This window comes from Sceloporus occidentalis, unplaced genomic scaffold (assembly GCF_023333645.1).
Source record: "Sceloporus occidentalis isolate IW3139 unplaced genomic scaffold, rSceOcc1.0.p SCAF_16, whole genome shotgun sequence".
In the NCBI taxonomy this organism is placed as follows: Eukaryota; Metazoa; Chordata; class Lepidosauria; order Squamata; family Phrynosomatidae; genus Sceloporus; species Sceloporus occidentalis.
This window is the reverse complement of record NW_028316996.1, coordinates 11,574,606-11,602,455: the sequence shown is the minus strand read 5'-3', so window position 1 is coordinate 11,602,455 and position 27,850 is coordinate 11,574,606. Positions and strand designations below refer to the sequence as shown.

General features: G+C 37.8%; 1 protein-coding gene across 1 annotated transcript in view; it reads right to left on the bottom strand.

The window, feature by feature from the left end:
- Nucleotides 1-2,951: 2,951 nt before the first annotated feature.
- The window catches only part of LOC149303036 (uncharacterized protein KIAA0825-like), a 77,980-nt gene continuing 53,081 nt past the window's right edge, over nt 2,952-27,850 (bottom strand). The window contains exons 11-20 of the mRNA XM_089481754.1: nt 25,701-25,880; nt 22,499-22,612; nt 20,543-20,682; nt 17,645-17,827; nt 13,993-14,217; nt 12,201-12,609; nt 8,628-8,766; nt 7,597-7,749; nt 4,719-4,813; nt 2,952-3,003 (exon numbers count right to left, since the gene is read on the bottom strand). Coding sequence (XP_089337880.1) covers nt 2,952-3,003; nt 4,719-4,813; nt 7,597-7,749; nt 8,628-8,766; nt 12,201-12,609; nt 13,993-14,217; nt 17,645-17,827; nt 20,543-20,682; nt 22,499-22,612; nt 25,701-25,880 — 1,690 coding nt within the window. The remainder of the gene's footprint in view (nt 3,004-4,718; nt 4,814-7,596; nt 7,750-8,627; nt 8,767-12,200; nt 12,610-13,992; nt 14,218-17,644; nt 17,828-20,542; nt 20,683-22,498; nt 22,613-25,700; nt 25,881-27,850) is intronic.

Here is a 27,850-nt window from a genome sequence, read left to right as displayed (position 1 = left end):
CTCTTACTAGTTGGGCGCTGAGGCAGCTGCCTATGTCACCTATATGCAAAAACAAAAACTGTCTGCGCTTCTCACCCTAATAAAGTTGGCAACAAATATATAAACATAATATAAACGAGAGGTTTTGGTTATATGAATTGGCCAAAGCATAATTAAGCTCACCCGCCACATCAAGGCACACTCTCAATAGGGTGAGATCCTACTCTCACCTCCTACATAGTGGGCACACAAAGCAGTTTATACTGCTACCAAAACCAAATTAATGTGTTGGGGGAGGTGCAATTAAACCTCCTCCCCATTAACCCCTGGACAGCAAGCTGCAACCAGACTGATGAGGAGCCAACAACCTCACATATGTGCAAGCAGAAAAAAGAAAAAAATGTCAGTGCGCTAAGCTATATGGTAAGACTATTGTAACAATATGTTTAGAAAAATGCCTAGAAAAGTATAAACACTACACTCTACAGTAAAGGGGTCATGTAGAAATAAAATTGGCATGTGTAACAGACCAAATGACAATCAAATAATGTCAGAAGAAAAGAGAAACTGGGTACATTCCAAAATATTTATTTTCTTTTGTTTTTGTGGACAAAATCTTGGATCATTGTGAGGAATTTGTGGCACATGACAGAACTCCAGCCACCCCCAGCACTCACATCCGCTCTTTCATCTTCTCCGATGAGCACGTAGTCTCTTTAGGATATTCTGTATGGATACCTCATACTCGCTGATCTCCCAGGTGATCTATTAAATATGCAGCGCACCGCAGAGCCCCCCAGTTTTGCGGCTGCTGGTGTAAGTCTAGAAGGACTAGGCTGGAACATGCCACTAGTGACATGACATCAAATCCAAATACATAAAGAATATATGATTTAAAGAATACACAATGGGTAATTTTAACATTACTACTAACTGCACAACAAAGCCTCAAGGTGGCACTGATCTTAGTTACAGCAAGTCACTGATAGACTCTGGGATCCAAACGCTTTCCTTCAGTGCTCTGGACTTGATTCACCACAAAGTATCTTAATTTTACAGGGGCAAAAAAATTGGTTTAAAATGCATTAAAGCAGAACCTTGCGACTTCTTTCCTCGTGGGCTACAACCACAACAGACAAGCAATGATAACAGTAGATGGATTTTAAAAGCCCAGACATTATTAATAAGGGGAGGAAGAAGACATAATAATTACACAACTAAAAATATCAGTTCAGAAGTATTTAAAAAAAAACAACAAAAAAACAGGTAGGCAGGTATGATCAATTTTTTTTTTTAAATAAAATCACTATTTCATAAATAAGGGTTTGGCATCCTTTAACTTTACCTAAACCAATGGGAACAATACAATGTGTTAAGAGATATGTCCTATTGATATTTTTATAATGTCATGTAGCTGATGGTGTAATTTTTTTTTTGGTCTTAATTCTTTAATATTGTACATAGTGAACCGTTACTGAATAATGTGCTAACATCGAGTCTGGTGGCTTTTCAAGCAGTATAAAGGATTTTTTTTCAACCCACTATAGGAATTTAAATCAGAACAAAATTGTTTAAAGTAGAACAATACTGTTTTTTCATTAATTGAGACGCATTTCATAGAAAATGAATGCCTGTCTTCTCTCTGAATGTACTCCGCAAGGTTTAACTGTACATTGTATTAATTTTCTCAATTTTTCCAATTCGCTGTTAAATTGCCCATATAATTATCTCAGGAGAAATCATTATGTCCCTTTTATTGCTAATTTGATTATCTCTTTAATGGCTAGAGTTTGCCTAAATTTAATTCTTGTAAGTCAACTTTGAATGTGCTGCACATTTAGGGCAGCCATGTCTTGCACCCTTGAGGCAGAGTACAATTCACAAATTTCTGATTGTATTCACCTTGGATTGCAAACGTAATGCAGAACGATTTAAGTTAATATAATCAAGCAAATGGCAGATTGTAAAGACACATGCTACAGGTGAGCAGTCACACGCTGAAAAAAGTGCTGCTCAGCGGGCTGGTTACAAGGGAGATCTCCCCTACTGGCATATTTATGCTATGGCAAAACATGTTGTACCTTCTGAGCAGAGAGCCATGATATAAGTTCACATCCTGGTGCTCTCCTAGGATATATTGTTTTATTATTGTATTATTCCTAAAAAAAAAAGGTCTAGAACGCCGCGACAGAACGTTGCAGGAACACGTAACACAAAAGAAGCCTCTGAGAATTTAAAGGGATGAGGGGAGGGAGAGGAATGGAGGGAGGACAGAGAGAGTAATACGGGGAAAGGGAGTAAGAGCAGGGAAGGAGGCAGACATGGTGGTAGAGAGTGAGATAGATGATGACATGGAGTGAGTATGTATGTATGTATGTTAGAGTGTATTAGCATGAGTGTGTAAGGGTGTATTAGAGGGAGTGGGTGTTAGCATGAGTGTGTGGAAGTACTGTAGTGCGTTAGTGTATTTATGTCTGCCTATGTGCTTGTTAGTTACTGGGAAGGGTCAAGGGGAAGATTGGCCACTTGGCTTTACCTGCTGCCTGGGCCAGAAGTTACCAGCCCTCCTCAGACTACCAGATTTATATATATGGTTTGAGCATTTAAAATACTAGATAAAATGGGAAATATGTACAAACAGAAGAAATCGCTTTAAATAAAGTTTGACATTAGCAATTTTTTTCAATATGTGGAAAATTTGCAAAAAAAATGCCATCCATTCAAATTTAAATTAAAAAGGGGTTTAACAGTACAAATATGTTTTACCATGCATTTGGTGCACACACAGAATAACTTTCAAACAGCTTCAGTATAAACCTTGAATCACATTGCTAAACTATGGAGACCAAAATGTCCACAACCATGCTAATTTGATTAGTGTCAAAACAAGGTGAGTGGATTAGTGTATTTAGATCGTTAGCTCATAAAATCAGCACCCTCTTCTCCTCCTGTTTTTTAATTCCTTTTTAATGTTAATTCTCAAAGTCTTCCTGTTGTAAGAGTGCAACATAATCTGCTGGCACTCTATAAATACAATAAAACAAAGTAGTAATATTTAGTATAACATACAGTAACCCACAAAACATACAGACAATTAATGTGTAATCATTCCCAGCTCTGGCTACACTGGTTTGGCTATAATGACTATGAATGCGGAAGGTCCGGTGTCTATGTACACCGTCTTCATTGGGACGTTTGAGTTCTGTATAACTCACAACTTCTAACTGGAACCAAATCCTAAGCCGTACCCACTTCTTTACTTTATCCAACCAACCTAAAATCTAACGCTCTACAATATTTATGTCCTTACCCACATTCAACCAGCTGATTAGGACTGATTTAACCAAGGCAATTAAGTGGTATTCATAGTCTGTCAGTAGGCATATGATGATGGTCTGTGCTTTGGATGTGACTTTCACAGTCCACTGACAGCTTGCGAGGAAGTCACTACACCTGTGATGCTACGACTGATTAATGGGTCCTTCAAAATGTTGCCTGGCCTCTTTTTTTTTAAGCTCCGTCGGTTTGTTTGCCCTCAGGAGCAGCCCTTTGCAAGGTACGTTGCATAAAACAAATTTCACCTGTCTTACCTGACTGCCATGACAGCAGCTGACAATACAATATGAATCCTTTAGCGCCAATAGATTTACAGGCTGTGCACGAGCTCAATATGTCATTTCCCAGACAAGTGAAAATGTAGGCAAAAGTCGACAAAAAAAGACTCACTAAAGCACCATGAATTCAGTTTTGTCATAACCCGTCAATCTAAACACTATCATAAAAATTCAACCCCCCACCTCTATTACATACAGCATTGTGTCACCTTGCCGAGTGACAAGCTCAAAACCAGGCATTAGAGACGAGGGAATCTGTACCTATTATATTGGTGCCTTTCCACTATAGTCATTCTTTGCTGGAGGACTAACGTTTTGCTCTCTTTCTGTCCTTGATAAAATGCAATTGTCTTTTAGTCTCAAGAGTCTTTGCGCTTATATTCCAAAATGTTCAAAGTGTTCTTCTATTACACAAATAAACCACAATACTGGTGTTGTTTATGTTAAATAACTTAAAATAAAAATGTGTATTCTTAAATTATACCGGTATTCTTGCAATATATTAGGAGTTTATTCAAGAAAGCAGAATTTTACAAGAGATCCCACTTAGAGAGTTCAGTCTACGTGATAAAGGGTCATCCGTGGAAAGTTTCTCCAGGAAGAAGGAAGTTGAAGTGTAAAACTCCGCTGAATAAACCTCTACGGTTCTCCCAGTGGGTATGTGTTTCCTGGAAGAGTACACAATCACCGGAGAGGTCTGAAAATGTGCCCAGTAGACTCATGAGACCTCCACCCTCAAAATAATTCTATATCTGTATTCTTCAGTCCCATGGTTTGGTACAATGACAATTTCCAAGTAAATGTTATTTTATATTTTAACCAAACAAAATCGAATCGGGTGAACTTTGAAGAGCCACACTTTCCAAGCAAGCCCCATTAAAGCACACAGATCGTTTTGCGTGACCTTTTGCTCTCGAGATCTATCCCTGTCTAAGTATCTCATAGGAAGAGTGGATTCACAAGATGACTGTGCAAGGTATTCCCAAATTATATATATGATTAGCTTCCAGCACACTCATGTATTAAAGAATTCTGCCAGTGACACATTATCAATATAATATTATAATATAATCAATTTGTAATATCATTACAACTCTGGGTTGTTATTGTAGACATTTTGCATACCTGTGTTGAAGCAGGGCACTGAACGTTACTGGATTCACATCCAAACAACCAGGAAGCAGTGTAGACCAGTCACAACGCCATTCATCTGAAGTACTCTGTTGATATATGTGAAAAAGGCCGTGTTAGTTATCAATCATAGCTATTATTATCGGTAATTTCCCAGTGATAGACGAACTAACAAGGAGAAAAAAGAGGACTTGGCCTGATGGCATAAATCAAATTCAGAGAAGCAGGGTATTTTTTTTATTTCAATAAGACAACAATTAATTTACAGATCCACTTAGTGATTTAGTCATTATTTATTAAAAGATAAATCAATTTCCCACCACATTCCAACTGTTAATGGCATCCTGCCCAACTACTTTGTCTGAGACCTGAAGTCTTTGTTTGAAAGGAGAAATAAATGACTACTCTGAATGTGTCTTAACAATTTACATTTCCTACTGTCAGCAACTAGTTTACCAAGAATTAGGGCAGCTAGGATTTATGTTACATGATGTATTTTAATTACAAGCTGTTTATGGTTCTTATCTTAAACGGGTTCCACAATGTAAAATAAGCAGATGGTACATATACATATTTGTAAGCATGAGAAGCACACACATTCTTGGTATGCAATGCCGATTGCATGAGAAATAATATCCCTTTCATTAGTTCCAAAATAATTGCACATTGAAACAAAACGAATGCACATTAAAACTAAACTGCTCATTTTTTTAAAGTGTTATTAACTTAATAATAGAAGTTTAGTCTGTCATCAAAATTTAAGTAACAATCTATAAGGTAAGGCAACATGTACACTCGTATGTATGCAAATTATACATATTGTGCAAAAAGTAACACTGAAACCACATTGAAATAGGTATTTTGTGGTTTATCATTGTAATGTAATTTTTTAATTCATAGAAATGTAATTTCAAACATGAATTTGTTCTCTGCTATGCCTGTTAGGGGTTAATGTAGTTAAAAGAAAACACCACAAGGTCATACAGATCATACTGTATGGAGTGGGGTCTCCATTGCATAGGAAACAGAACTGCAAAAGAGGGTGCAGACACTATCTGAAATATTAAAAACTATTTGGAGAAAGGTTTGCTTAAAATAACATGGTCAACTATAGTATATATATATATTTATATGAGATACTGTACATGTTGTGTATAAGGGACACCCATTATATATATATATTATATATATATGTGCATGTTCTAAGTATTTTATTTGATCTGTATCATTTTAAGGCGTCTGTATCTTGTGTGAGACTAGCAAGCGTTTCTTGCAGGAGCTTTCCATGGTCTTTTCACTTGGTGGTGGTACATTTTGGATGTGCTCCTGTTTATGCAGCGGTAGTGCACTTGGCTGGTGGTGCCATAGCTAATCGTTGTCAATGCATTAAGTGTTGATTACGTTTCATGTGCTGAATGTTGTCTATGCCATTCGCCATGTTTGTGATGGTTCATCCTCGTAATTCTAGGTGTTGTTGGTCTATGCCAGCGCTCACAGCTGTTGTAGAGCGTCCTATCTGTACTGACTTCAGAAATTGTCGGCACAAAATAATTAAACAAAATAAATGACCTTAGACATAATCTGATCACCTCAATATTTGGTATAAAAGTCATTTCACATAAAATGCCATTCGTTGTCCAAATGGAAGCATTCAATGCAATACGGAAGACATCTTGTTCTCTGTCAGCATCGTGGTGCTACAGAATTTTGCTTTTCCTAGGCATTTCTTCAAGGTCCTATTTGAGCATGATAATGATAAATGTAAAATAGATTTGATTTGAAATGCAATGTTTTATTTATATCTTTAGTGGACCTTGAAGTTTTTCTGTCTTTCCCTTGCATCCAGATACAGAGATACAGCATTTGGCTAAGCGTGTAGATCTAAGCATCTATTACTCTGTAATACAGGGATGTGTCAGTTTGTCCTTGTTATTTTGCCCTGTTTAATGTTGCATGGCGTTAGCAAAAGTCCAGCCTGAACCGATTAGCCAGGACTAAACTCTATGTTTCCTCTGTAATACTTCGTGGATAATCTCACCGGGTGGTATGTGTTAGTTTTCCAAGCTTCCTTCAATAGTCATTTTAATTGGAGTATGCCTCGTGCATGGTTATTAAGTGTATGATGTACCTTTTAAATGTTGGAGCTTCAAGAATATACCAGCTACTGTTAAAATGAAGTCCGCTCTTACATGTTGGCTGCGCAATTGCCAGTAAAGGTCGCATACCTTTTTGGTGTGCATCCACCACGTAAGAACTTATGCAGGCACTTTAGGGCACCGGTCCACCAGGCTTTTGCCCCATTTGTCCTATGGCAGGTTCAGTCCAAACCTTTTTGTTATCAAGAATCTTACAATTTGATTACTATGGTATATGTTTCTTGTATACATCTATTTTTCTGTGCTATGTACTACTTTATGGCTGGAGAAACCGAGAATCTCTTGTGAAAGCTGCTACGGCAAACTTTCCCAATACCAGCCCCATTAGCGCAGACCTCAGATACCCCAAATGTCAATAAATAAAATATGCCATAAAACTATAACCCTCATTCCATGCACTTGCCCTCCTGCATGTCTTAAACCTTGGCATATGGACACAAAAGTTTTAAAGTCAAGATCATACCACGATTGACTGGTAGTGGAATCTTTCTCACATTTCCATTCTACAGTAGCAGTGAAAAAAAGGCAAATAATAACTAACACTAAATAAACAAGGTATACGATGTCCTAACCATCTGGTAAGGCTGGTATAAAAAGCACCTGGTGAAATCTTGAATATATACCTTTACAGGAATTATATATACAAGCTAGTGATAAAGTGTGAGTGCACACCAGAAATAAATGTAAGTGCAATGCAGTTCCTTACGCCCTGTTACCTGAGCTAGTAGAGCTTCATTGGGAAGAGTGAACATGCGCAGAGGGTTAAAGCGTAACTCCTTTTCTGTGCTGGTCCACGCCATTTGGAAAGCTCCTGGTTGCAGTGAGCCCTTCTCTGGATCCTTGACAGATATCATCCCATTCAGACACTCCTAAAGAAAAAATATGATTTTTATACAACTGTAAAAGGGTATATAAATAACAGTACTTTAAGCATTGTTCTCATATTCTAAAGAGCACCTTTTAATATGGATCTCTTGTAGGATATTCATCACTGCAAAAGGAAAATCATACTAGATGATTACATCGTAAAAAAGTAACAATACTATTGATTGGGAAATGAAATCAGCACAAGGAGAAAAAAACATTTCCTTTTAATTCTCCATTTTTTAAGTTATTTTAAGACCACGTCAACAGAATATCTTTTTAGTCTGTTATGTACGACACTGCAGAAAGTGCTGGCCCATTTTTAAACAAAATATGATAAAATAATAAAGCTGCCAGAAGAGAAGGGTTCAAAAATGCTTATTATAAGGCTTTTGTCCCAACTTATCAGCTTCTTTACAATTCTGACGATAGTAAATATGGATACTCGGAGGGCCTTTCCTATATACAGGTTTACATTTTATTCTAGCACTCGCACAAAGCGATTAGCATAAAAACAATATCTTATACATATATATATATATATATATATATATATATATATATATATAGGCACAGCATGTGTGCTGAATCTGCAGAAATACAGAGCTCAACGGATACCTAGAATCATTCACAGCTCCTATGTTAGCATTTCATGTTTGAGATTAACTATAATAATGCCTCGCTTTGAAGTAGATGTTGAATTGCAACATTCAAATAAATAACCAATAACTCAGACAATGCCTACCAAACGCAAATAATCCGATTATAAAGGCATAGAAAAATAAATGGCAGGACCACCTCTACGATCGACGCTTAGCTGCCAGCACACTCCGCTTCAACCCAGTACACACCTAATTGCTCGGCAAAAAGGCACTTTCCCTACCTCATTGAGCTGGATGATATGATACATTTGCCTCAGGAACTCACTGCCACCTGGTTTGTGGCAGATATTCAAGACCATCACGTTTATTTTCTGCTCAGTCAATTTGAACGGGCCATGGTCTTCCTGTAGTGCAAAGTCACTAGGAGAAGAAAAGAAGAATAGTTGCGTTATTCAGGCCAAACTCAAAGTGTACAGTCAGCTCGCTTGTGTGTCGATGACGAACCGGACGTAACATGGAATATAAAATATAAAAAGTTAAGCCATGCTGTCGGCCGGCAGCTTTGCAGCTCAGCCATGTTTTTCCTGACTCTCCGCTCGCTTCTCTTTCCGCCTTCCGGGTGACAATGTACGTGATCCGGCATTAATAAAATGACTGCTGTTACAAGTTAAATATGTTGCTTAGTCCAATATTTGGAAACGACTTAAAACGCAATAACGTGTGTCTGTGTAATTAGTATAATCACATACTTCTAACAGAGCTGGGTGTACTTACGCATACAAAAGAGAAAATCGGTGTGCTAGGTTACCGTCAAAAGGGCAGCTTTCACAAAAAGACCCTGTTAAACCAGTCCGCTTCTGCCAACTTCACTTGCCTGCTGTTTTAGCCTTTGCTATACACCGTTTTATTATTATTATCCTTCTTCTTCTTCTTAATAAGGGAATTAAATAAGGTGCAACCCACAGCCGGCATTGTCTTCAGCCTTCCCCAGCATTGTGTCACCAAAGACCATTGTGCGTGTGAACCCCTCTTGGTTTACATCTTTCACAAATATGTAATATTTCAATATAAATGTCACATAACAATTGGTTTAACACAAAGTTGCAACAACAGAATTTTCTCCCCAAAGTCCAATAGCCCCACTTATACTGTGTATTATATATTAGTGTCGTGTATGCGCAGGACCCCAGCCAACAGTCATCACGTACCTTTTCATGGTCATTACTGGTAAGACTGGTATTACACCCACATGAAGTCCTGTACCTGTTTATTAGACTGGCACATGGGGCAGAAAGTGTGAAGAATTTCAGATGCCTGCAATTTTGTTGGCTCCCCTGGCCCTGAATGTATTTGTTTTATTACTTCCACTCACATCACCTTAATCCTAAATCAATAAATTATTTTTGAAACCGTTCTTAATGTTTTCATAATCCTACGTATTAATCCGTAAATAATTTAAAAACGCAGCCACGAAGCCCCTCTCTGCGCTCCCTCGGTGCGGTGTTCAAATGGCAGATCCCATGAAACTTTATTTTTTAAATTACTAAAAACGTGCAGCAAAACTAAAATCCAGAATCAAGGTGCGCCGTGATAGTGTCCTCCAAACTCAGAAACGTTTCCTTGATCGTTCCGTGATGTCCTATATAAGCGGATGCTATAGCCGCGCAGGCCTTTTGGTGGAATTAACAGGAGGATTTACGGCTGTTCTTTTCCTCGCAGGTACGAGCTACATTTCTTCTTTTTTCTTCATGAGGATGACATTGAAAAAGTTGAGGGTCCTCTGACAAAGGAGTGTATCGCCCAAATTGTATCCTTTCCTGTCCATCACTTTGCAGGTGAAGCAGATGATTGGATTCAGCCAGCACTATGATTAATGACTTCCTCTCTGGGTTTGGGACAGCTTATCAATCATATCATTAGGGAGAATGTGCCCTGAAAGAGGCAGACCTCAGCCAAGGAATAACTGCATTCATCTTCATCTATATATGCACCCAGCCAGCCAAATCAGGGTCACCACGATGAAAAACAATAATCTGCAACGCCACAAATTACTTTGCAAAGACGGACACTTTGCTTAGTGCTTTCGGGCAGCATGCTCCCGACTATATAAACGGACTGTTTATAGGCTAGATGTTACTTCGAAATGACGGTTATTTTAATGAATAGGAATGTGTTGAGATGGGACACGAGGCGAGCAGTGTGTACAGCCGCCCCTTCCAACACGTGGGGGTAGGTTTTCTTAATTTAAGTGACATCAGTGTTTGTAAATGAGTAGCCATTTGACTGATCATCCATTTCTAGGTATTTCTAGGTTCCACGTGCACCGTGCAGTCAGCTGACCTGCAGGGGTATTTAATAGATAGAGGCAACAAGTAAAGATTTGATTAAGGATCTAGAACTCAAGTAGTGAGCAGAAGGTCACAGCCATGTATTTTGACACTGCAGTTCCACTTATTGAAATATATCACCGTGGCAGCCCCCCCTCCCCTACAATGTATTTCTCGTGTTACACTCTGCAAGTAATCTGTGCCGTGTACCTTCCGGTGTCAGTAGCCTGCCTAGCAAGCCAGCATGACAGGTGCTGGGGGGCTTCATTCCCAAGGAGCAGCTACAGTCACATTCCCAGTGCATGCAGTGAGATACCACTTGTTGACCAGTCGGACAGTGATTAGTGAGGCACACGTGGTTTGCTTTACTCATTCTTTACCAAACACTCTCATATAGCACATATATGACCAGGGCAGTAATACTATCATTTTACTAAACAGAACAATAACTAATAAGTCATACCCATCTCTATAGCAAATGTACCTATTGCCCATCATGGCTCCTGAACTCTGAGATTGGGTTAATAGTTTTAATTCTAATCCGTAAAAGGAAAGAGGGCTATTTCACGAGAGGTATGAGTCACATATTTGCACAGATGTATGTAAAAATAATAAAGTTTGAAGATACCATTTCAGTACAGGGGGTAAGGTTTCTTGTACTCTCCCATACTCATTCAGCACCGGTAAGTACAGAAGCCCAGAACCTAGGGTTCCCACGTTATAGTCCGAAGATTTAAATTATTCTGTAGTTATATAGGTCAGATTTGTACTTTATTTTCTTGCTCTAAAGGTTAAGTGTTTTTGAATATCAATTTCATGTTAAAAGATAGGTGACATAATAACAGACATTATAATAGACGGACAGATATGACGCTACTGGACTAAAAAAATGCTCTTTCCTATGAAATTGGTAAATACCACTGAAAGCTGTAGATAACATGTCGTTCAGCAGCGATTGGTAGCATGCCTTTTCCTGCCGACATACAGCTTGTACAGGGAGTCATTGCACTATACAGCTCGATTCAGCCAAGAAATTGCATACTATTTAATAGCACTTTCACTAAAATAAATACAAATGACTGAACGCGGGGGACACATCTAAAATCCATGATGCTATCTGAATGAGATTATGCTGAGGTTCCTTACATCTCTGTACTTCCAGAGAAGTAACAAACAGGCTTCATATCCACTATCAACTTTTTAAACTAGCACTAAGGAGAACACATCTAGGTACAATTTAAGAGCCAGATCTAGCTGGAATTTAGGAGTCAGATTTTCAGAGATGAAAATAAGGTGGCACAAAAAACAAAACATGTAAATGTGCTTGCAGCTAACATTAGTTGTATATTTTGTTTTTATTACTTTTCACTGTTGGTCACATCATGTTTATCCTTTTAAAATGTGTTGTCTATCGGTTTTATTTTTTAATTGATTGATTGATTGATCTTCCTTAGAAGAATGCTTTGAGATGCAATCCATACATACATGTTCCCACCCTACAAGAAAGAAAATATTAAGTAATCTTACCCTTCCATGCTCAACATTTTAGCTTTTTTCAATTGGTTTTCGATCCATTTTGGTTGTGTTTTCTCAATGTTTTCTAAGACTTTTTGTGCAACGTTATTGGATTCACTGATGTTTTTTCCAATTGTCTTCTCCAAGCATCCACCAATGGCAGTAACTTTCTCTTTACTCCATCGAGACAACACGCAACATGTCAGGCGTTCTACGGCCTCTCCGTCTTCTAGTACACGACATATAATGCCAATTAAGTTGCCAACGAGTATTCCTGTCTCTTTTAGCACAGAGTACTGTTCTGATATTTTTCTCTCGGTGAACAAGTAGAAGTATTTTATTGGAGGAGGCAGGCATGCAATTATTGAAGGAAGCTTGCTGAGAACAATGGAAACTGCTTCCGCTGTCAATCTTGTGATGCCTTAGATACAAAAATGAAAAAGAATTGTTAATATTTTGCTACAATGTTAAGATGACACATAGGAACCATAACTTGTGATGTAAGGAAGCCAACATTCCTGCTCAGGTTGGCCTTTCTAGATTAGTCTACTTAGCTATATCAGAGACCGAAATTTAGGCATTAGGCTATCCTGAGCTCAAAGCAAGGACGATGACACAAAAAATGTTTGAGGTTTTGCAGCATGTAGAAAAGACTGGAGCATTAGATGGACTGAAAAGATGAAGAACCGATGTTTCTATATTTCCACAGCTATCTGATTAGAGAATTCATAGCCCTCTCGGTAAACTGCACCTCTTAAAAGTTATCTTGTTTGAGACAGGGTTCACAAAAAATCAGTTGCTCTGCTTGATGTGAACATTTCTGTAATATATTTAATATTGCCCAAGACCTCCTCAATATTAGGCTTAGGTTTTTTCTATAATTATTCTGCCATTTCCTTCCAAATTACAGCTTCTTCCATTAAATTCTCATTAAGATTTAACTAGCACCCCCTCAAAGAAATAACTTCCTTAGGGAAGGTTCCTTTTCAGGCCAGTCCCACTCAGTACAAGACCCAGTGTCATATATAAAATTATTGTCCTAGCATGTCCTTCTCTTGCCTGTTTTGCTCATTATCAATGCAGAAATTCCTCCAGTATGTTAAAATCTTTTCAGTATGGAAAATCCCTTTCCATTCAACGAAGAATCCCATCTACAACTTTAAAGGTGAATTCCAACTTTTTTTTTTAATCATTACTAGTATCGGATTAAAAATCGGTTTTCGCAAATATTGTGCTGTTTTATGAAACTGTTCTAGCTCTGTATGCCCATCTACTTGACAAAAACCTAGACTCCTTATCATACTGCCTGTGGCCAATGTCTCAATGTTAATCACATTAATATATGTTGTGGTATTTTGGTCAACTGAATTAATGTGATTAACTCCAGCTTTTTCTGTCCTTGAAAAAACTAGATATAATGGTGGATATACTAAAAATATAAAAGGAAAATCATGGTTAAAGAAAACAGTTTTTTGGGGAACACAAAACGAGGTTAAACTTTCGGATAGAAGGGAGAAATCACTTATTTTAGAAGAAGCTGCAGCGGAATGCCCCCTCTATGGTCCATTCTGTGGCAGAAAAGTATATCATGTGCCACATCTCCGGCATGGGGTATAAGTGGGGAGTAGGGAAAGGAGCAAAAGGTATGCATTTGCAGGGGGAAATCGTAGAAATTGAAAGGGGCATCGTTCATCCGATAGTTGCAGTTTCCCTTTAAATGATACATAAAGACAACATTCAGAGCTTGTGCCCTGCCTAATACACAGGTATGAAACGGCGAGATGAAAAGCAAAAGATTGCCTACATTTAGAAGAACTGTTCTTCTTCGTTTTTCTTGGCACAAAATTCCATTTTTCAGGTACTGCCTTGAGCAGACTTTCAGGAACAATGTACTTGTGTCCCTCCTGATCCACCGGGTCGCAGGATAGAACGAGTGAGGTTACCTGCTTCACTGTCCCCACAACAGATCTCATCAGGGTTCTATTCAAGTATTTGATCACTTGGGGCAAAGAATTTCTGTGATCATGATCTGTGAAAAAGATTGATATTCATGAATTATGCTGGTGGACCATGAAGAAGATTGTAGAACCATAAATACTGAAACACAAACCGGTTTAATATCTTTTAAGTTCATCTATGGCTTGTTCTTTTCCTAAATGGTCAGTTTGCTTTAAATATAGGCTATAGCATTTTAAATAAAACCAATGTTAAATACGTCACTGAAACACACATATGCTTTGTTGCTGGTATTTGTATATAATGTTCTGTTTTATGTTATTTATCACTGCAGCTGCAAAGGTGCAACACATTTTCTGTGCTGTATGTGCATTTTTTGGCACACAGAGTATACCCAACTCTTTCTATCAGGAGTGAGAGGCAATTTTATATATATATATATATATATATATATATATATATATATATATATATATATATATATATATATATATGATAAAACTTAAATAAAAAGAAAAATGCATGATACACTTGTTGAAGTTTGTTGAAGGTGTAAAACATGGAGTAACTAAAGAAGGAATAGTTTAGTTACACTTTTTCCTTTCTGCATCCCATGCTTCATTAAAAACCTCCTATTATTCAGCCACCTTCTAATTTGTTTTTTTCTGTCTTCTGTTTCTGTTGTAGTCTGCATTGGTAATGACTATATGAGGATATTGAGAATAAATACTCAGGGTCTCCTTTTTTCAAACACCCCTTAAATATCGGCCGTTTCCTTTTTCTCTCTGGCAGGCACTTTGATCACTCCCATTGATCATAGCTTATAATTAATCAACTCTAAAAATGAGTCCCATTTTATTTTTCTAACAAACAAGTGTACATTGATTTTTCACAAATTAGCAAACGACAATATCCAATGTAGGGTTTCCATATTAGATCTTTTTGGAAAAAAAATTACCGCATGTTATGCTTGTCCACTAAACTCTCTATGCTGGAGAGACGGGCACCGTATTGAACTGCTAACCCTTCAGGTACTAATATAATCTACTAATTCTACTTAGACTGGAAAATCAGATGCAATGAATATTACTCCACTAGAAAAATGTATCACAAGCGAGTTACAGAAGCAAGAAAGCACTGTGAGATCTGACATGTAATAGTATGCAGAGTGCAAAATCTAACACACTGTAAGCCATCTGGGCTCAAGAAGTGTAGCCTTTGAATAAGACAGTGTTTTTTACTTGCTCCCCCTTCCATCACATCGAGTGCCACGTCTGACGCACTGCAAACTGGAGTTGTGCCTTTTTGCATCTCTGTGACAGCTGCTGCATTTCAAATTCCACTTCTCTGATGGACTCTTTCTGGCTTGGCCAACGTACACAGATGGAGCTCTGGTCATTTAGACTGATCATTTCACTCACTCGTAACCAAAGTCCTTACAGTGACTCAAATGCATTTATAATACTCTGATTGATGGAACGTCACTAAGTTTATCGGTTCTGTCCAACGTTCTGATGGGAGTCATTCATATGCTTTGAATAGGCATACAGCTATCCCGAATCTAAGATAAGACCAAGGACTGATTAAGGTCTGAATATTTACATTAGGAAACATGGGCAGACTAGAGGGACTGAATGGTTCTGATCTGCTGTGAAACTTGATGGTTCTATGTTACGGGATATGAGCAAAACTGCCACGTACTAAGAAATACACACGATGCACAATTACTCAAGTGCAATCATACCTATCACTAGAGTTAGTGAGGCATTCTCTCTATCAACAGTCAACCTATAACCCCCTAGGTGTCCAAGTTTTTTCTGCAGTGGGCCACTTCATCAGAATTGTATACGTGCGAGGGCCGCACTCATTTTTCACTGAGAGAAAATATGGCCTTTAATAAGATATGCAGATTAAAATAAAGTAAATGACACAAAACCTTTACTTTTCCTCTCACTGATTTCTGGGATTTCTGGGCCTACAAATTCAGGATTCTGGATAAGTAAAAATAAAATAGTTCTATTTATTTTAGGGATGCACTAAAATGAAAATTCTGGACCAAAACCGAAAATTCAGGGTTCACTTAGCCGAAACTGAAAGTGACCCCCCCACACACTTTTAATAAAAGTAAGTTACACACTAAAATTGTACGAAAAAATTATATATTATGATTGTTAACAGCAATCTCAGGCATACCCAGATTCCAGCATGTACTGGTTGGCTGGGCATTGTATTTTTAGTCCAATTTTAGTGTGTAACCACGCTTTTATTAAAAGTAACACACCACAATTGGAAAAAAAAATCAACAATATGACTTGGCATGATAGGAGTGTGATTGCTAACAGCAAACACACTCTTTTTATACCCAGGCAACCAGTGAATGCTGGAACCTAGGCATGATGGGGCTGTTAGCAGATTGCTATTAGCAATCACACTCCTATCATCCCAAGTCAGCCAATACATGCTGTTACAGGGTGGCTGTAAGTGCAGACCCCATAGGGGCATCAATACACAAGGGGGGCAGCTAGCCAGGTTTCAGCATGTACTGGCTGACTTGGCATGATAGGAGTGTGATTGCTAACAGCAATCACAGTCCCATCGTGCCTAGGTTCCAGCACTTACACATCCATGCTATCACACACACACAAACTCATTCATTCACAGATTCATTCCCTCAATCAGACATACTCATTCACACAACCTCCCCCACCCCCTTACCTGTTCTACAGCTCTCGATGCCGCTCACAGACTTCAGCAGGGGGCGCGGCCTCCCTCGTTCTCCCCACAGAGGAGGCAGGACTGGAGCAGAGAATAGACCTTCCCACAAGTAAGCAGCAGGGCTCTTGTGATCCTGGCTGCCGATCTCACGCGGGCCGCACCTCGAGGTCTCGCGGGCCGCATGTTGGACGCCCCTGCCCTAAATGATTGTAGAACTACAACTCCCACAATGCCTAGCTAGCCACATTACTTCTTTAGGATGGTTAGTGGTGCCGGTTGACTCTACACAGGTCCTGTCTCTCAGAGTAAATATTAATAAACATTATTTTGGTACATGCTACATTTACGTATATCTGTAACATTCATGGCAGGAGATCAGTGACAGTACACGTGAATAACTGAGCCATTAGAGATGTTATTCTGCAAAGTATCATCCAGACTACCAGACTTACGATTAGATGAAAGCTGGAAACCAACAGCACTGAGGCCAGCTACAGGAGAATGTTATGACTAATACAGTATGCATGCGGATGATTGATCACTAATTCAAAAAGAACATTATGTATCTGTACCAAAGGACTAGATGGGCGAACGGTTTTTATCTGCCATGAAATTCTATGTTTCTAAACAATGTAAAAATGTTCTTATGGATGAAAATGCTCTATAAATCCACGCAGGAATTGCCTCTTATTTAGGATGACCAGACTTTAAAAAATAGGAGCATAGAATTGGACAGTAGATAAGAACCATTCAGCCCATCAAGTCAAAATTCATATTTGTCATACCTGGTTGGGTGCACAGGAAATCCCACAGGTTTTCTTCATCCATGTACTTTTCAAGAAGCTGAGTAAAAGATTTAGGTGACAGGGTACAGAGGGAGAACATGGTAAGGATCCCTTCTGTTACATTCAGGTCTTTGCAGAACTCTCTTTCCAGTAATAATGTGTCATCATCACTGGTTTCAAGGACTGATTAAAAAAAAGAGCGAGAATGTACATACATCATTAAACCATTGCATTGAAGAAAAACGTATTATTTTACTAATATTTAAATTTTACACAGAGTTAATAACATATGTCTTTAATAAGTGTTACTTTTTAAACAATGTAAAATGTTTTGCACAACATTATATTAAAATGTATGTGTACCCCCCCACACACACTTGTATTAAAAGTAATGAAAAAAGCACACACAAGTAGACATGTGCTAAAGAGAATATCAGTTTTCTGAAGGCATATTTAAGTACACAGTGTCATTTTAACACACATATCCCATCGCAGCTCAATCACCGGGAGAGTCATTAGATTTATGCCTTCTGTCATTCCAGCCCTGTGATAATTAAAATAGCAATCTGAATTCAATACATACGACCAATAGGGTACTAACGTGATCTCCATCAAACATGTGTCAGTTTTTGTTGAAGATGACAGTTTTATGAATGGGTAAATGACTGGTGAACAGCTGTGTAGAACATAGGATCTGTTCGGCTTCTGACTAGCGGTAGACCACTTTATGACATGATGTAATTACTTGTGTATTAAACAACCTCTATAAAATAACAAAAATAAACCATACTTAAAAGGTTTCGTTCGAGACTTGTCCCGTAGAGGTGGAGGAAAGAAAATATTACATGATAAGGCATTATAGCACTGTCCGTGTCTGCAATAAAATGTTTAATGCAAATTTGGTTTGGATCTTGGAACCAGCCAAAAAATGCGTCTGTTTCCTTTTTTGCTTCCCAAATTATGTTTTTATTTTCATATATTATCCCCTGCTCTGCAGTTAAATGATGTTTATTGGGACAATACAACATAAAATACACCTTTTTTCAGTGCTTCACCAGCTTGTACAGTAACAGTTAACCTTCGTGACAAGGGGTATTTTATACCATAAAGACTCAAGCTTGTATGTAAACCATTATACTTACACCCTCTAGCACCATACAGTAACAGACTCATGCTAAAACACTAACACCTTACAGTAACACACACTAACATTCTACACTCACCTACACACATGCTAACACCTTACACTAATATACCCACTATATGCTAGCACACAACACCACACACACTATCCAACAACATACACTCACACACACCCACTTGCTAACACTATGTAAAAATACACACTCTAACACTATACACACTGAATGGAGAACGACATTACAGTAGACATACTGACTCTGGCACTATTCATTTACACATATAGACACTGACACTACAGTAAACAAAAGCGCATTCACATACACTACTCCCTCTCTCCACTTCGTGGAGACTGGCCACGCCACTGCCATCTTCTGCCATTGTGAATCTGGCACCCTACACTTTCCTTACGGCACAGGCTTCAATTGTCATTTCCCCTGTCCCTTATGGAAACAGTGCTACAGAATCTGCTTTATCTGCACATTTATTGCACTTTTTGTTTAATATATCTTAGAGCAAGGCACAGGAATCTATTATTTTAAAAGTCAGGGTAGCTCTTCATGTTAAGTAGGCTGTTTCTCCTTCTTGAGGTAAGCAAGTGCAATCACTGCATTTATGAGTACCCCTGTGTTTCTATACAGGTGATACACCTGCCCTACGTGCATCACGAGCTGCACTCCTCAATACGTCATGTCCATGGTGCAGAAGGATTGATATTATAGGTGAAAATTTGTAGATGGTTTCCCTGTTCAAGACACCTCTTGGCCAACGCTGACAATGTTAACGTCCAAAGACCAGCTGAAGCCACCTGAGCACTTTCCGCACAAGACTTTTGAACGTTAAAGGAACGGCTTACCTTCACATCTGGGATAATACATGGAAATTAGTCACCCTTCTCTCACATAGTAAGGAACTAACAAAGATTTAGCCTAAACGTACACATCTTATTTAGCCTATTACACATATACGATCAAATATTGGGGTTTTCAGCCTATATAACTATGTAACAATGATTCCTCTTCTAAAAAGTTTATAATACATACTGAAAGATTGCTGTACATATAATTGCATATAAAAGAGTTCCTACTATGGGTTCTTAAGGTCATATTATATTAATAAAAATACTTTTTTAAAGACAAATCGCCACCAAACAGAATAAAAATCTAAACACGCTGTGTCATACACACAACTACGTACCATATCTGCATGCACACATAATTTCTCACTGCTAATACACACAATTTAAAAATACCAAATGATATTTTGATATATATGGTGTACACACATCAGTAATCTATTTTTTTTTGCTTATTTACAATAAAAGAAAAAAACTAAATTATTAACAATAAATTCCTAGCCTTGATGGTTTAAATTGCTGAAAATATATTGTTCTAATTTCAAAAGTATAGGGTTCTAGCTCAGTCAGTACATCTGAAGGGTTAAATGCACACAAAATATAATATATAAAGTATATATATATATATATACATACACACACAAAATATGATATATATATATATATATATATATACACATGTACAAGTGTCCATTTTTTTCCCCCAAAAAGTTTTGAACGAATAACTTTTTTTTCCCTTTTCTTAAATCGACAATGTTTGTATAGGAGCAAAGGGAAAGGAAAAAAAGAAGAGAAAAAACATTAAGAAAAGGTTTTCAGAATTCCAAGAATGAAAGATATATGATAGTGATTGTTATTTATCCCAAAAATTGTATATAAGAAGAGGCAGAACAAACACCTACTTGAGGAAGTCAGCAAAGTTCTTGCAATGAGACAATCAGGGCGCAGTAGCGTCTCCAGAAGCAAGTTCCAATTACAGCACGGTTGGGATAAGAGCATTTTAAGCTGACCCTGGACTGCCATTTCTCCTGCTGATGGAGTTCTTTCAAAACAGAAGATAAAGACAGAATAATGCAGTTAATTTATCTATGAAATGAATAGCCTTAAAGTGCAGATGTAATGCTAACTCATTTAAATGTCAATTCCTCCCAGATTACTCAGAAAATGCTTTCATGCTTGCTTACTTTAAAACTGCTCAGGGAAGGAATTACATTTAATCTCAAGTAGCTAAAAGCAAATTAACATTTGGTCGGCTGCCAGATATGTTACTGACACAAAGTAACTTCACCCAATCATCCATGGTTGTTCTGGATCTGGTCAAAAAGGGGCGCTTTAACTGGTGGTGGACTACAAGCACTGCTATCTGGCTGAGTGTTTTGGGAGTTGCTAACACCTTGACATTAACGGTGCAACTACATGAGCTACATGTGGAGAACTGCTATCCAACTACTTCCAGGGGACAATGGTGGGGATACTGGGCCAGCTAGACGTCAACATTTTTTTTAAAAATGTGTGAAACATATGTGTTTGGGGGTGATGGGATTTGTATTGGGAGCCAGGTGACCGCTAACGGGGATGTATTCACTAAATCAGGAGTCCTTGATATCATCATGCATTATGGGGCAAATCCCAATCAGCATTCCCGGCATGAAAGCAGTTGAGACGGCCTTGGATAAAGCATTGCTGACGGGGGAAGAATTCTTCTCAGTGGTCTCACTAATTTAACTGCATTTAGGTGAGCGACCTCCACCATTTTTGCAGAAGCTCACTGGGCCCGACTCTTTACAATGCGTAAGAATATTGGCATGGCGTTAAAAAAGAAATAAATCATCCTTGCTTCTAAAAACCATCACAAATCCGAAACACGACACTATTAAAATCCATCATTTCCGAAATCAAAACTCTGGGGAGGGCTATGCTGACATGAAGGGGTTAATCATTTTATTACATTGTAATGTGTTTCACACACACACCTTAAGTACAAATCCTTGCAGAAGACCAGTAGATTATAAAGCGGCATAGAAAATTGGAGTGGTTAGTGATTAATAGAAAAGGTTCAAATTGATTCATTCCCTTTTTCTCAAGGGGAATTTGAGGATTTAATTTTAAATGCAGACTCAGAAGACGACGGGACTAAAAATTCAGTAGCGCTAAAGGCCGCCGTGTGTTACGCAACACTTAGCAAAGAAACATGATGCTTTTCAACTGCATCTCGGTAAAAATAATTAATAAAAAGTAATTTATAGAATATTATGTTACAAATATAGGGTTTTTTTTCTCTCCCAACCAGATGGAGAATGATCAAGTTGCAATATATACAAATTGTTGGCTCTTAAATTAGATGCAGATTGAAATATTGAGCGTAATAAAGTGATTCACTCTAAGGGGACAAATTACATGCTGTAGAGATGTATTGGCCATGAAGAGACCACCAATAGCTGTACGAAGCAGCTCTGCGGCTGACATATGGAGAGGCATATGCTATCTCATAACTAACAGCTCTGTGTGAGAAAGACAAGTCACATACACCGGTAAAGGAATACAGTGCGTGCCCATCATTTTTACTAAATCAAATATTTAACAGAATTAAAGAAGCAGATCATCCAACTTTTTCGTGTTACAGCAGATGCGTCAACGAAACATGCGAGAGAAGTTGACAAGAAATCATTCAAATAAATATTGCAGAATTAAGAAGTTTTAATTGCTAAATTAAAATAGAAAAAAGTTACTTCAATCATTCAGTAAGATATAGAAAAATCAAACTGGGCTTTACCTATAAAGTCGGCCATAATAGAAGGTGCATATGGACCATGTTATTTTTGGTATGATGCATAATATCAATATTAAAAAATACCTACCTAACCAAAGGAGTGAAGATATCTGGTTTAATAAAAACAAGCCATTGTAAGTGATCTGAAGGTGCTGCTTCGGAGGGGTTTGAATTCAATCCATCGAAAATATTCTTGGAGATTCTAAATTAAAGACAGAAAGTCAGCCAATAATGAATACAGCACATGAGAGAGGGGAAAAAACGCCCTTACGAAAAAAGTACTGCAGTTTTTCTGAAGTAATACTGCAGTTTTTTGGACATGAAAAAACTGCAATACTGCACTTTTACTGCAGTATTACTGCACATTTACTGCAGTTTTACTGCATTTGTACTTCACTGTACTGCAGTTTTACTGCAGTTATTTTTGTACGGAAGCACAAATGCAATAAAGCTGCAGTACATTGAAGCACAACTGTAGGTTTGCAATATAAAAAAAAAGTGCGGTAAAACTGCAGTACAGTGAAGTACAAATGCAGTAGAACTGCAGTAAATGTGCAGTAATACTGCAGTAAAAGTGCAGTATTGCAGTTTTTTCATGTCCAAAAAACAGCAGTATTACTTCAGAAAAACTGCAGTAATTTTTTCGTAAGGGGGTCATCGGCTGATTTGTTTAAATGAATGGAACAGATGTGTGGAGTGTTAAATCATTGTGCATACCTGGGAACTCTCGGGATTAAGAAGGTGTATCACAGTTGAATACGAACGACTTAATTCTGAATATCTTTACCTTGTGACAAGTTAAACATTTGAAGGATTTTTATTAAAACCATTTCATTGCAACCATTACAAGTCATGCAATGTGAATCTATTGTAATTGTTAACAGAATTGTTTCGTTGTTTTTCTTTGTGTACGTGGCACTGTGCCGTTATAAAGCAGCTTTGCTATAAGGCTAAAAGATAAAGGGCTAAATTTAATCCAAGGTTCGTCTTGCCTTAAGAGATAAAAGGAACTTGCCCTATAATATATATCCTATTAGGAATTTGTCATGATAACATGATACAGACCTTTTTCGATTAATATTATTATTATTGTTTCAGAGGCTCCTCTGAAATTCTTTTATTTATAGAATTTACACATTTACTGCACTCCAGGGTTTCAAGCCCAATAATTTCCAGAAGACAAAAAGCGCACGGTTTAGTAGTGAACCCCAAACCCCTTGCCCTGTACTAAGCATGCAGAATCCCCAACCATTGGCATGTCGCTGCCACTAACCAGCTACTACTAAGAGTTTCAGTGACTCGGACACATGATTTTTTATCCACTGAAATTGCCAAGTGCCAAGTTACATAATAAAATCTGGAACTATACACATTTTATCCCGGGAAACAGTGTGCAAACATTAAAGTCCTAATGCCATTGCTTTGACAGGTGTTGCTCACCTTGCTGACACTTCAAAGGTCTAGCACCATGCTCTCTGCTAAATGTAACATTGTGCTAACTAAATACAGAATTAAAAGCATCCTTCTCAATACTGTCTAATGCACAAGTTCTTTGCCGAAATAATTATTTAATCAATAAATCACTAAAATCCCATCAATAATTATTGATGGGTACACTTAACTGTCATGTGGTACAAATGCAGGCACTGTTGCCATGGAAACTAAAAGGCTTTCTTAGATATTTTTGTGCCTTTGGATGGAAGAATAAAATGACAGATCTGCCCAAAGTTTAGTTTCCTAACCTTCTATAGAGTGCACCTAACAGCTGAGTAGAACAGCTCATTAAGATGTCGAAGGATAGCCGTTGGTTGTTAATTTGGGATTTATTATTTGAGATCAGTGTGAGAACCCAAAGACATGCTCCACACATTTTGCACCATATTCAGTCCAGAATCCCAAGATGATGTTAGATCCCAATGAGTCAATCTTGTAGCAATAGATAAACATGAAACGTGATCCACACGCCTTCACTTGGACATCCTCAACATGGACTATGCTTCTAGCTAGAATGAGAATATATGACTTGTTCAAGGACCCAAAGTGATCACTGTAGGCGCTTACAGCAGGGTTATCATAGTTATAAGACAAACCTTCCAATGCCTTCTGATCAGCAAATAGGATCAGCAAATTAGGATTAGAAAAGAGACTGTTATGCCTTCCTGAGAGTATTGAGTGAGTTAAACAAGGATATATTTGCATGCAGTAGAAGGCCGTGTCTGTGTTTACAAAAGCACACGTTACTGTTACTGACAATGTTTATGTATACGATAGATCTTTGCATGAGAATCTGGTTCATTATTTTTTGCTCAGTTCCCTCCATGTCAGAACATAATAATTTAACCATTAGACAGTAAAACAGCAAGGGTTCGGAAGTGAAGCCAAGATTTTGCCAAGCTGTGAAAACAGTGAGGATCCTTGTGTTTATGAAAAATATCACCGCCAAAAATTGAAATGGCAGCTTGTAAAACGTCTCATATACCATTTTCTAAAGGTCTGCCAATAAAATGTTATCGGATTTTTGTATTTGAATCTTGCCACCATTTCTTCAGTTACACGGAACGCTTTTTTTCCCCCACCGCAAAGAAAAAAACTCAACAAGTTGCCCGAAAGCTTTGGCTATTAAACTTTTCTTTCAATTGAGCAAATGACCTGCTACATATTAATTAACGGCACATAAATAGCACTCAATGGATTTACCCTATTTCTAAAGAAGCTATGAAATGGCAACATCTTTATATACCTGTTCTTAAATTAAATAATAAGTGCCACTAGTTATGTATTCCGGACTAGGCTGACAAGGGCAGCAGGTCCAGTGGGGCCGGCAGTGAGAATGGCAGCCATGTAGGCTATGGAAGCGCCGCTGAACGTCACTGTTAGTAATTAAGAGCTCTTACAAGTTTAGAGACGGAAAGGTCATGGCCATACAATGTTAAGCCAGCACAATCAAGTCTAAGAAAATAAAAAAGTTAAAAAATGTTATGACATCACGCAAATTTTATGTCTATAGTTTTTGGTGTGTGTTGCCGTATATACACAAGTTCAAAAAGTTGCATCCTGTCAATACTTATCTGAGCTGCACAACACTAGGCCTTGAAACCCACAAAAAACTGGACTCCTTTGTATCTTTGCCTGAAAGCATGTAGTTTAATTTTAATTAAGATGCTCAAGTCAGGAAATCCAAAAATCATGGCCTTTTTCGAAGTCCACGAGGACTGGCGTTGTGCAGCCCAACACTTTATGCATCTGCTTTTCTATTACATTCCCCCTTGCTCTTGGCAGCTGATACTCACTCGTGTAAGGAGTTCAGGGGCGCTGTCAAGATGGCTAGTATGGTCAGAAGACTATTACAGTGATTATGTATCTTGAAAATCGTGTTAGGGTGCTGTGGTGGCTGTAAAACATCTTGAATGGAACTGCATATGGACCATAGCAAGTCTTCCACACATGAAAATATAGCCAAAATGTCAATTCTGTAAAAATACAGAAAAAAAAAACATATGTTAATAAAAATCTATGATATAGAATAACATTGAAGCTACCAACAGAAAGATACAACAAAGCTTGACAACGTTTGCGTCAATCTCAACCAGACCCATATGCAGCCTATTAATGAGAAAATACATGAAAAATAAATATAGCTAATAAAAAACAGAACAGGTAACAATGCTCTGATGCCATCTCCTTCTGAAGTGAAAAACCAATACAGCAAAACCACTTAACAATTTATCCTGGCATCTGATGCATTCCTTGTACCTATGGATAATATGACGGCGTGAGACCTTTTCCTAAATACTATGCTTACAGTAGAGCACTGCTTAATATTTATAGATAGGTAGATGGAAAAGGTGATAATTATAGCTTCATCTAACAAGCGTAAACACCGTTAACTTAAATAATTGCTTTAAATCAGGACCTGGGATAGGATACCAGAGGGTTAATATAATTAAGATACAGGTATATCTGTACACCACTTTCATATACTAACAATATAAAGTTTGATTCTGCATGTACTGTAATTATTATTTATTTTACATATTTTATATGTAGCACCATCATAACAAGTAATATATAACATAACAACTGAGTAATAAAAACTGATACAAAAGTGATTTTGGTGTCTAACTTTTTTGTTACAGATTGACGTAACCTCAGTTACGGTAAATATAGCCATTATTATATTGATTTAAACAGCACCTTCATATTCCGCTGTGCTGTACAATACGGGATCAGAAATAGCTGGTGTACGTTGCTTGTGAGTACTGACATACTGCCACACAAATTTTGCTTTGGAAGTAGCATTGAGAGGAAGGATAAACAACATGAATCAATTAATAATTAGACGTGACTGATTGCGGAATGCAGTCTTGCTTACTGTATATCTAAATAAACTGCGGAGAAAATCCAATATATTATTATGTAGTGTACATCAAAATGTCAGCAAGAATTTGTAACACATCATTGCTTGATTTATGGAGAACGTTTTATTCACTTCTCCACAGGAAATAGAAACAAAGCTTTACTAAATGATGAATCATGGCAACCCCTTCGTATTTTACGCGGTGAACACGACTACGGCTCGTACTCAATCTGCAGATCTAAGTGCTGTGTGAAGGATCACAAACACTGTTGGCCAGGAGCAACCAAGGCGCTGAAGTTTTAGTTTAAATGGAAACTTTTCAGTTGGATTTTTAAAACAAAGTTGTCAACCCGAATGGGATTTATCTATATCCTGCAATGACCAACCAGAAAAAAAAGATTTGTGGCCAATAAATTTTTGGTATTTTTTTATTAAAAACAAAAAAAGTAATGGTTACGATTGACATATTCCTCTTTTAACCAGGGAAGCCTATAGAACGTCCATCATGCAGGGCAGCGTTATCTCACCAGGTCTGTCTAACCAGAATGATGATGGGTCCTAGAACCTAGAAGCTGTGTTTTGGATTATCCTGGCACTAGGGCAGGATCAGAAAAGGTTGGTGGTATCATTAATAGGGCAAGGAGTCCTTCTGGTGGTAAGACAGAATCACGGAAGCTCGCGACATCACTAAGTGGGTAAGGAGATTCGGAGCTAACATAGGAGAAGGTGAAGTCATAGATGTTTGGAAATCCAAAATGTGGTTTATCTTGGACATTAGCCAGCTCATATCTGCATAACGGACTTAAACATGACTTGTTAAAGCTAAATTCTCAAGTATGCTCCTGGGGTGAGATTATTCTACCTCCCAGTGCTGGAGGTTTTCACATACTCTTTAGAAACAAAAGTGTCCTTGAATTTAACTAAATTCAATAACCCATGGTTTATATCTTTGTAAAACATGTTGGCTATTAAATTGCTAAGATGAATCCCACCAGTGCCTTGTACAAGTAAGGATAACATGAACAAGAGTACAGTTCATTGCATTTTTAGAACAGCTTCTAAAAGGAGCCTCTCCATTCTAGT